At 57.4% G+C, this 11,297-nt stretch overlaps 1 protein-coding gene across 2 annotated transcripts in view; it reads right to left on the bottom strand.

Annotated features, from left to right (window-relative positions):
• Window positions 1-1,715: 1,715 nt before the first annotated feature.
• The window catches only part of KIF13B (kinesin family member 13B), a 193,682-nt gene continuing 184,100 nt past the window's right edge, over window positions 1,716-11,297 (bottom strand). For both annotated transcript variants that reach the window (XM_026518909.4, XM_026518910.4), the window contains 2 exons: window positions 9,222-10,221; window positions 1,716-6,931 (listed from right to left, as the gene is read on the bottom strand). In XM_026518909.4, coding sequence (XP_026374694.1) covers window positions 6,642-6,931; window positions 9,222-10,221 — 1,290 coding nt within the window. In that variant the 3' untranslated portion in view covers window positions 1,716-6,641. The remainder of the gene's footprint in view (window positions 6,932-9,221; window positions 10,222-11,297) is intronic.

The raw sequence follows: 11,297 nt of genomic DNA, 5'->3' as shown, positions 1-11,297 counted from the left end.
AACTAATGAATCATCGAACTTGACATCAAAAACTAGGGATGTACTGTATGGTGACTAACAAAACATAATTAAAAGAAAGAAAGGAAAGAGAAAGAAAAAGAAAGAAAGAAAGAAAAAGAAAGAAGAAAGAAGAAAGAAAGAAAGAAAGGGAAAGAAAGAAAAGGCTCTGCTAACTTTTAAGTTGCCCCCAAACCCTAAGTTGCAAGTGGAGGTGGGCGGGGGATGGGGGAGGGAATACCGAGAACCATCGTCACCTCACGTTCCTCTATTTGGGCCCAAACTGCTTTCTGCTTTGTTCCCGCCCCGCAGTAACCCGTCCACCTCCTCCCCTCCGAGTCCTGCAAACACACCAGCCTGGAGGGAACCGCCTCAACCCCTAGAGCCCCTGGGGCCCCTCCTGCCCATCCCGTGCCCTCTAGAGCCGGCTGTGGGGCTCGTCAGATTGCTGTCTGCACCGTTTGCTGCACGAGGCCCGGCACAGGACAAGGACCCAAGTGTTCACGGAGCGACAGCGAGCGAGTGACTGAACGAACTAAATGGGACGTGTCCACTGGAGCCCATTTTCGGGTCTGAGCAACTGTAACAACCCCACAGCCTCAGGCAGACAAGGAAGATCTCATGAGCTGCGAGAGAATAAGTAGCAACTTGAAAAATGAGGATTTTTCCCAGGAGCCAGATCAATTCTACATTCAGACTCCTGCCTCAGAGCAGGGCTGCTCCTGGCTGCCAAATTTCTGTCATAATTTGGCAGTACTTCTCTCTGAGAACAACTCTTTGGCACTTATGAATATAAACAAGTCCTGCAAAGATGTGCCCTGACTGGTGGCCACTTCCAATCGGCCCTCTCCATCTGCAAGGACATTTAGATCAGATGAGGACCACGTGAGTCGCGGACACGGGCTGCCAGCGAGTCAGTTCCCTGTGAACACAGCACCCTGGGCCGGCCTCGGACCTGTCTGGTGCTGGGCTGTGCTCAGGGACCTCAAGGAGGTCCCCACAGGCCATCTGAGAGGAGACCTGCTCATCTCGGGTCGGAGGGGCGGGGCCCGCCACCCCCAGTGCCGTTGTGAACCGTGCTGGGTGACGGCTGGGAGCCACGTCCTGGGGACGGGGCCAAGCAGGAACCAGCGGAGAACACGGGGTTCTGCAGCCTGCGGGGTGTGACCCAGCCCTGCCGGTGTCCACAGCCATCATCTCCTCCCCAAAATGCCTTGTCACAGAAGCACCTGTGCAGTCTCAGAACACGTGCTCGGCTCCCTGGTTGGGGGTCTGGTGTGGGGCGATCTTGCAGATCAAGGCTGTGCGGCTGTGGCCTGAGAGTTGGGATATCCCGCTCCACAGAAGCGGCCTGACCCCGCCACCCCCAACCCTCTCCGGGCCAGCTGCCTCCCAGTTAGCCCAGAAGCTCCCATTACCCTGGGTCGAAGGCCATCCGAAAGTTTCCACTGGTTCCTGGCTCCTGTGAGAGGTCTCCACTAAGGGGAGTAAGACCGGCCACAGAAGCTGTGGGGCCTCCCTGGGTCTTCAGTCCAAACACAAACAGCACAGGGCCCGCTGCTTCCCTGAACCTCCCTCTTTCGTCTCAATCTTAAAATGCCCAGGACCCAGGCCACCCCTTGCCCTGTGGGACAGTCTAGAATGAGCCCAACATCCCTGTGTCTGGGTGGGGGAGGGAAAAGCAACAAGACCAACCTCAGACAGAGGCAAGAAAATGATTTCTTTTCTGGTTTTATTTAGAGGCTGCTGGTCATATGACAGGCATATATGGTACAAAATTACAGAGGTTTAGTTCATTATATAATACAAATCATTCAGTCTTTACAGTTCATTACAGAGTCTTTGGATTTTTTTTTAAACTCCCATTTCATGTGCAGCAAATCAATATAGTCCCCAATCAAAATCACTTCTTTATACGTGAACCCATCATATTTACAGAACTCCGCACATGGAGATGTTCCGAGACCCCCCACAAAATTAGTGTCAGCAGCCCAGCTGAAGGCACGATGGACTTCTCTGAGAGAAAGAGACGTGTGGAGATCATCGAGCCAGTGTCTTGGGCATTAAAGACAGGCTGCGCTCGCCGTCCCCATGGTAAGGCACGACAGACAGGTGGCTGCCTCCTTGGGCACTCCCTGTCCAAGATGCAGGCCTCCAGGCAGACCTCAGGCAATTGGGGCTCATCTTAGCCAGGAAAATAAATACCCTTGAACTTCTGGCGGGTCTCACATACAGGGAACGTTAAGCCAAGGGGAGAAAAAGGAAGGGAAGTAATGGGGGATGGAAACACCTAAAGCCTTTCAAACTCTTCAAGGGTCCCATTCACAGCTCAACAGAAGCTCAAATCTTGGCAAACACACGAGGCCCTTCATGGCTGGCCCCGGCCACACATGCCTTCTGGTCAGGCTGGGATTCTGGACAGCTGCCCCCCACTGCAGCCCCCGCCTGGCCCCTGCTGCACCTGCGTCCAGGCAGCCCATCCCCCCACGCCAGTGCCTGGGACCTGCGGGAACCACATCCCGAATCCTAGCGCTGACACGTCACTTCACCTCAGGCCTGTTAGTAAAGTGAGAACAGAAGACGGGAGATGGAGAGCCACCCTCCGTCCCCCACCGTCACACTACCCACAAGACAGCACCTCTGGCCCAGTCAATGCTGGCTGTGGGGACTGCCTGGACTACGGCTTTAGTGACCACATCTACCTCCTGTCACTGCTTTCTCAGGAACGAGTTTCCATGAGTCTGCGCCAAGAAGCCAGAGTGAAGGCCGTGGAGCAGGGCAGGGCGGGCCTCCTTCCAACTCGCACCGCTCAGCCCCCGAAGGAGCAGGGCTGCCCCGAGCTGCCCGGGAAGACAGCAGACTGCAATGGAGGGACGCCTGCACCGCGGGTGATCCAGCGACACGTGGGCCTGGAAGGGACGCGCAGGTGGCAGGGCAAGGAGATAGGAGGCTCAGGACCAGAAACTCTGCCCCTTCGAGGATCCAGCACAGCCCTCGGGGCTGCCGGGCTGCCCGTGGGGCCACAGCTGGGGCAGGAGAGCCACACCCGCCTCTCCGGGCACTGCTGACCCCCCAGCCGCAGGGACAGCCCCCCAAGAACACCGATGGGACGGCCCTCTCCTCTCTCACACGCTATGGGTCGGGGCCCAAAGCGCGCTCCACTCACAGAAAAACCCCGGCAAGCAGTAACCATAGCACCTTCCTCCCACGAGGAATGACGACCTTCCCACCCAGGGCGACAACAGGGCTGTCCCGCCCGGCCCTCCGGGCAGGTGCTCAAGGCCCCGAGAAGGCCGGGCTCCAAGCGCACGCTGCCGCGCGGGGAGGGAGAGATGCTGGGAACGGGACGAGTGGTGGGGAATCTCGGGCAGAGGGCGCAGCCAGGCCCGGGGAGAAGGGAGGCGGCGAGCCGGGGAGAAAGAGGAGGTGGTCTCGAAACTTCTTCCCAGGCTGGGGCTGGTCTCAACTCTTCCACTTTGCCTGCAAGCTCCGCTCCCAAAACCCTGCTCGAGCCCCTAATTCCGTTACAGTCTACTCCATCTTAACCAATCCGAGTGACAGGGAGAGAACGACACCCGTCTCCCAAGTGACCTTCCCGAGACCGTTCCATGGAAGGTTGTCGACACCACGGTAAGGCAGTTAGGCTCCAGCAAGCACTTTGCCCCATAAGTAAGGATCACGAACAGCCAAACCACCTTCCCCTGGTTCTCCCCAGTGAGCCTGGTGCAAGATGTCTGCCCACAGGCAGGTCATCTGAGGCTGTGGGAGCAAGAGCTGCTCCCCTCAGGGAAGGGGGTGGTGCCGGGACCTATGTCCACGGACCACATGGGTGCTGGTGTCCATGGAGACAAATCCTAACTGAACACAGGTTGTTAGAGGACTTCCATGCTGGGAAGGACGTTAAGCAGAAAAGCAGAGCCCAGAACCGACAGCACGGGACTCAAGGACACATGCCCAGTAGGTAGACCCCAGATGCCAGCTGAAGATGGAAGGAACACGGGGCCGTGGCTGCCTCCCCTGGCGGGGGGGGTCCTTACACCTGCGGCGCCCAGCGGGAGCCCCTGGCCGGCCCTCCCGGAGGGCAGACCACCAGCCCCGGTGTGCTCGTGGCTGCTACGACCCAAGGAACAGAGACACCGATCTCCCAGGCCAATGGTGCTATGCAGGCGAGGACGGGACGCTGGGCGCTCAGAGCCCCTGCCAGGGCCACCTGGGCCACATGCCGCCGGTGCTGGGGCAGCAGATCCTCGAGAGCGCTCCGGGCTCAAGGACGGCACCCTGGCGGGTTCTCTGGGCTGTGGGGCTGCTGCTCCCTGTGCCCGGGGAAGGGGCCCCAGGCGGTGGGAAGGCAGCCACAGTGCTGTGAGGAGGAACAGCAGAGAGAGCCTGGCTGGGAGTCAGATGCTGGAGCTTCTATAAACTGGAAAGAAGCACTGAACTCTCCTTGGTTTCAGCCTGTTCCCTGTGAGAGGATCCCTTCCAGCTCTGAAACTAGGAACATCTGCTAAAGCTACGCCAGGGGTGTGCTCTTCAGCTCCAGGCCCTGTCTCAGAGTGGGGGCGGGGGCGGGGTGCAGCTCGCGGTGTAGGCCCGGGAGACCAAGGCCCGGGGAAGGCGGTGGGCCCGGCGAGGGGCGCCGTGTGGATCACCCCCTCCCAGGCGGAGGTTAAACCTTGGGCCCGCGGGCCGGGCAGGGGAGGCAGCGCTCCAGCTGCTGCACAGCTGGCTGTTAGGCAGCTGGGCCCAAGCGGCGGGCGAGCACCGCCACGTGTAATTAATAGAAGCTAATTAATCTTGGGCTCCTTCCCGGGGGATCCGGCGTGCAGCGGCTGCACACCTGGGGGTGCCCATGGGGCTCTGTTTCCCCAGCCGGCCACAGGCCCCACACAGTCCCAGCCAGGGGCAGGGAACCTGGCATCACTTCTCGGGAGGGGCTTCAATCCCCAGAGAACAAGATCTTTCAAAAAGGGCTTTCTGGACATCATTTGTAAGAGTCTAAAGATGAGAACTAAAAACGGGCCTGCAAGAGTGCTGCATACAAACCCTGACCCAGGGCTCTGTCCCAGAGCGGCCACCGTGTCCTCTAGGCTCCTGCTCACAGCTTGGGTCCACGAGGCACTCGTGATGACGCGCACGGCATGTGGCTGAGTGCTGGGCACCAGGTCACTGGGCTAGTGCTGTAGGAAGTAGCAGAAGCGCCGGCTCTGCCTCATGGGCCCTGGCGCTCTGCTGCTCACCCAGCACTTCCCCCCACCGGGCCATGCGCCACCACGGCCTGCAAGGCCCCAGCCCTCTGCCCGCGTCCACAGACCCCCTCTCAGTGAGCCCAGCAGGAAAAGGCTCCAGGGCCAGAGATTTCCCGGCAGGAGGCGGGCAATGCTCTTGGGGTCTCGTGCTGTGTGGGCCGTGTCTGTGGCGGCAAGGGCCGGTCACAGGGACAGTGGGGAGCTCTGCTAGGCCACAGCCCCCCAGGCTCAGTCAGGGAGTCAGGGTAGAGAGTTGCCAAGAAGTTAAACTAGCCTAAGGTCCTTCCAAGAAACCGAAATTGCACCAAGTAAGGTTGTGATGCCTCTGACTTCGTCACTGCAGAAGCACAATGTCTCCAAGTTGTCGCTGTCACCTTAGAGTAAGGCCACTTGTGTATCTGCGTCAATAATGACGTGCGGAGGGGTATCATCCTCTGGCCCCTCTGGGAACCTCCACCTGAGGCAGGAGGCTGGCAGCTCCTGAGTGACCTCAGAGGCGGGCGATGTGCGAGACAAGCCCCGGGCACTCGTGCCTGGGCACACGATTGTGGCTCGCGAATGATTTCGATTTTGAAAAAATAAATATAAATAAATATATTCCAAGCACTCTGTTAAGGGAATAAATGGCAAAGAGAAAACACTTTGCAGGTATAAAGACACTAACACGCCCACAAAGAAAGTCCGAAGAAACCCTGTGGAAAGGAAGAGGGAGGGCCAGGCCCCGTGCCCCTTGCTGGGGCGCCCAGGACCCTGTGCCACAAGCCCCAGGAGGCCAGCCAGAGGCACTTATGGGAGCTTGTTCCTTGGTGTAGGGACTCTGGGGGCCAGAGGGATGCAGTGAGCCTGGCAGCAAGCTGGGACCAGGGTGGGTTGGCGGGGGTGCTGGCTCTGGAGGCACAGGGAGGATGCCCCGCCTCTACAGGAAAGAAAGGCACTGGGATGGTTAAGAGGTTAATGGGGTCATCAGAACAGAAAAAAGGAACAGCAACAGCTGCAGTGCGGAGGGAACCCCAGGCATGGGGCCGGCAGGGGCCTCACTCCCACAATCCAGGACTGCTTGGGGCTCCTAGAACCGTGACTCCCTCTACCTTGCTGAGATGCCTCCCCATTCTCTGCACAGAGGAAGAAATGAAGCTTCCAGAGTCCCGGCAGGAGCAGGGAGAGGTCAGCAGCCCTGTGTTGTGCAGAAACGACGCCTCGCCATGCTCCCCACAGAAAGGGGTTTGAGGTGTCCTTGCCCACTCAGTTCCCAACTCCACCCCAGGGCTGTCGCTGGCAAGGCTCAGAAGGGGGCACTGGCCACCCCATCAGCCTTGGCCTGAGAAGCAGAGGGAGGCAGGACCGCAGCCCGGGAGGATGCGACCCAGGGGCGGGGGCGCCTCGGCGTCTGGCACTGGTTTAGCTGGCCCAGGATTTTCGGTTCTCGGGGTTCTTATGGCTCCTGTCAGCCTTCAGCGCCGTGGCGCCCTCTGCCTTGGCCAGAGCCGCCGTCAGGGAGGCCAGGTTGGTGGCGGAGCCAGAGAGGGTGCTGCTCCTGCGGGGTTCGGGGGCGCCCTGCAGCCGGAGCCCTGCGCTGCGCCGCCGGCCCGAGCCCGCTGCTCTGCGCACGCGGCCTGGCCTCACCAGCAGCCCGTAGCCGGGGTTGCACTTGAAGTACTGCTTCCCTCCGATGGAGCCGTCATTCTTACCTGAGGGGAAGAGAGAAGAACACGTGGAGGTGGCTTCCCACGGCCCCTCGCTCCGGGCAGCACATGGTGGTCCCCAAGGACAGCCCCCACCCCCAGGCAGCCTCAGGTCCTGCCATTTCCGATGCCAGGTGCAGGCCAGTCACCAAAGCAGAGCTGGTACCAATCCCACCCACCCTGGGACGCGGACCTGCTTCAACCTGGCTGGTCACCATGTAAACCTAGGATGGATGGCACTGGTAGGACGATTATTTTTCCTGAATCTATTAGATGGAAACTGGCTAATTACCAAATTGTAGCTAGTCAGATGTCATGCTTGATGTATCAAGATGGCGTGAGGAAGTTTCCTTTGTAAAAGCAACAGAAAATGAGTTAAGGTGAAGAATGAGAACCTGGAGCTCAAGTCAGTACAGGGAGAGGATGCCCTAAGAAAGGGGCCCCCATGACCCCTACGTGTCAAAGGGCCATGGGGACGGGTTGGTGGAAAACATGATCTCTGCAACAAAAACAATCATGAATTTTCTACATTTACTGTCTGCATATCCTGACCTGCTCTTCTCCCCCCACCCCTACCTCTGCTCTCCATGAACAACGGTCCCCCTCACTGCACCTCTCAAAGCACCTAAGAGACCATCTCTCTCACGGTCAGGCCACCACTATCACTCAGCTCCCAGGGCACACCACCCCCACCCCCCAGCACCAGCTCCCTGCTTCTGGGCTCCCCACCATCCTGCCTGCTCACCCCATTTCATTTTCTTCACGATACTTATTACTATCAAATTTTAATTATTTGTTTATTTGTCTACTTGGCAATTTTCTCCCTCCTAAAATCAAAGTCCAGTGAAACCAGGGACTTTGTTTTGCTCCCCAAGGTATCCTTGGGATCCAAGATGGTGACAGCAACATGGTAGGTGCTTAATACGTGTTGTTGGATGAACCAATCTATTTGTTAATCCCTCTTTAATTTCTGAGTTCAACTGCAGATATAAACTTCTCTCCCAATTCCCCTGCACACAGTAGCAGACACTCCTTTAAAAAATATTCCAGCCACATGACTCTTCTGGAACTACTTCCAACTTACAGCACTATTCACAACAGCCAAAAAGTGGAAACCACCCACATGTCCACCTACTGACAAATGGATGAACAGAAAGTGGGGCACCCACACAACGGAATAGTATTTGGCCATAAAAAGGAAAGAAGCACTGACCCAGCTTGTGACCGGATCTACCCTGGAAAATCATGCTAAGTGAAAGAAGCTGGTCACAAAAGCCCACGTACTACCTGATCCCCTTATGTGGAAGTCCAGATTGAGGCATTTCATATACAGTTAGAGAGACAAAAGACAGATTACTGGTTCCCTAGGGCTTAGGGAGGAGACTGCCTTACCAATGGACATGTGGCTTTTGGGGGGGGCGGTGATGAACCTATTCTAAAATTAGACTGTGGTAACAGTTGCACAACTCTGTAGATATACTCAGAACCATTAAACTGTACACTTTTCACAGGTACACATTACAGTATGTGAATTGGTATCACAATAAAGCTGTTTAAAAAAAACCATCTGGGGACGCCTGGTGCCTCAGTTGACTTGAGAGTCTGCCTTCTGCTCAAGTCATGATCTCAGGGTCCCAGGATCGAGCTCCCTGTCGGGCTCCCTGCTCAGTGGGGAGTCTGCTTCTCCCTCCGCCTGCCACTCCCCCTGCTCGTGCTCTGTCTCCTGAATAAATAAATAAAAACATCTGAAGGACCAAGTCATTCCTTAAGTTGTGGCCCTGGTTTTTCGGAAAATGGTGATCCAATCGCTTTTAAGATGTGCTGTTCTGTAATGAGACTTAAGAGACTGGTGAGCCCCGAATGCACCTCAGATCACCCCACCTTCTGTTCTCCAGCCCAGGCATCCGAACACCCCCACAGGCATCAGCGTTTGCAACCAGAGCAGACACAGCACACACACAGCTACTGTCAGACTGTTACAGTTCGAGAGCAGATGCCTCTGACTTTAAAAAAAAAAAAAAATGCACTTAAATTCATTACCAAATTGATAGTAGCTTTCAATTAATGTCTTCGGTTTCTGAAAATGTCTGGAGGTTAAACAAAGACAAGGCTTAGGAAACTCTTATTCCTGATTTTGAAAAGCAGTGACCTGGAGGCTCGGGGAGGTCAAATGATATGCCCAGGGGCACACAGCAGGTTCCTGGCAGTGCTGGGCACGGGCCAGCACTACTCCGCCAGCCGCCCTTAGCTAAGTCACCTGCGGGCCGGGAACCAGGCCCCAGGCAGCAGCACTCACCTGAAGGCAAGTCCAGCTCCACTCCGATCCACGTCCCCTCCTGAAAGTCAGTGGGCCCGATGTATCTCACGATGCCCATTTTGTTGGTGCCAACGGTGACATATTCTCCCTCTTTGAGCCACTCTGGGACTTCGCTGGCTTCTTCAGAGTCGGAGGAAACTTCCAGCTTTCCCAGGGCCGGTGTCCCTGCCCCGCCGTCACCCAGCGCCCCCGAGGCCAGCAGGTCCTCGTCGGCTGCCGAGGGGCAGCTTGGGTCTCCGCCCAGCATGCGAGTGAATGACTTCAGCTCAGAGGTCCGCACCTTCTGGATTCTGAACGGAGACGCCGGAGCAGGGGATGGACACAGGAGGTCAGGAGGCGCCTGTGGTTTGGAGACCTCCAGCTCTGAGCCGGCGGCCGGCTTCGCGTGCTCCTCGGGCCTTCGGAGCCGCTTGGTGGCTGGGGAAACCTCGCCCCCACTCTGCCGGCTGCATGACTCCTTCTGGGGGGCGCAAGTGAGGAGAGGAGTTGGGGGTGCGCTCGTATCTTCCTTCTCCGAGGAAACTGCCCTCTTGGCCTCACATGTACCGTTGCCGTCGCCCCACGCATTCTGCTCTGCTGGGACCGGCAGCGACAGAAGGCTGCTCTGGCCATCCATGTGGGCGGAAAGGCCCCCGTCTGCCGCGGGAGCCGTCGCTGGAACTGGGAGCTCCGTCTCTGGGCTGGCCTGGCAGAGGGCAGGAGGGGGCGAGCCGGGCGTCTGCCCACCCGCAGCAGCTGCGCCATCGAGGCCAGGGATGAACGCATCGGACAGCGTGGCAGAGGAAACGCTGTGGGAAAAGTAGCCACTGGAGGCCTCGCTCAGGGGGCTGGGCGGCCCTTCCTGCACCTCCGGGGCCTGGGTGCTGGCGGCGGCGGCCTGCGGGGCAGGCACTTTAGTCGCTCTGTCATACGGCTTCATGGGGGCCGGGTGCACAGTCACCAAGGGGGCCGCACTAATGCCCACGCTCTCTCGGTGAGCCTGGAGCAGGAAAGGGTGCAAGGGTACCTGGTTAACATTCCAAGTTTGCTGCTCACTTCCGAAAGAACTGCAACAGATTTTGTCAGCTGAAACCTGACGGCTTGGAGGGTGGAAAGACGCTGCTGTGCAAGGGGTGGACCCGGGGTCAGCACCTGTGCCACCACTCCATCCGTGTGACCCCAGCTTTCCACGCACCAAATGCCGAGGAGCCACTATGGCCCAGGTGGGCACTGCACCCTGCACCGTGCCCAGAGCAGAGCCAGTGGCCACGGGCTGCCCCTGCTGCCTCCTCGCCTTCTGCATACACTTAGGAGTCTAACCGCTGCCTGTGACAGCGTAACTTAGCCTAAGAAATATATATATTCGGCCTTCATCCTGTTTCTGGCACAGAGCTCCCGAAACCCTTGGAGTTTCCTAAGTGTTAAGAGCAATAAAGGTGTCGATATTCCTAACAAGCCCCCTGCGACCACACTTGAGTTAATGCGGTGACTCTGGGACTGTACCTAAGGATGGGGGCTGGCTGCCAGGGGAACCAACCTTGTGATTACAGCTTTAGCCCCACAGTCTCCACGGCGGAGAGAGGGGCTGCAGGGGACTCAATCACTAAGTGCCAATGATTTAATCAATCGTGCCTATGTCATAAGGCCTCCATAACAACCCAGGACAGGCTTTTGGGAGCTGCCGGGCTGGTGAACACGCGGAGGTGTGGGGACAGCATGGCACCCAGGGAGGCACTGAATGTCCAGGTCTTTTCCCCACACCTTGCCCCATGCCTCTCTTCCCTCTGGCTATTCCCAAGTTGTATCCGTTGGAATAAACTGGTGATCTGTTGAGTAAAATGGTTCTCTTGAGTTCTGTGAAGCATTCTAACAAATTAATCCAACCCAAGTGGGGATCACTGGAACCTCTTATCTATAGCCTGTTGGTCAGAAGCACAGGTCAACCTGGGCTTGCGACTGGTATCCAAAAGTGGGGGCAGTCTTGTGGGCCTGAGGCTTTAGCCCGTGGGTGCTGACACGGTCTCCCAGAATTGAGTTGTGTCGCAGAACACTCAGCTGGTGTGGGACAACGCTTGC

This window comes from Ursus arctos, unplaced genomic scaffold (genome assembly GCF_023065955.2).
Source record: "Ursus arctos isolate Adak ecotype North America unplaced genomic scaffold, UrsArc2.0 scaffold_11, whole genome shotgun sequence".
In the NCBI taxonomy this organism is placed as follows: domain Eukaryota; kingdom Metazoa; phylum Chordata; class Mammalia; order Carnivora; family Ursidae; genus Ursus; species Ursus arctos.
The sequence above is the reverse complement of the archived record's forward strand: the minus strand, read 5'-3'. Positions and strand labels throughout refer to the sequence as shown.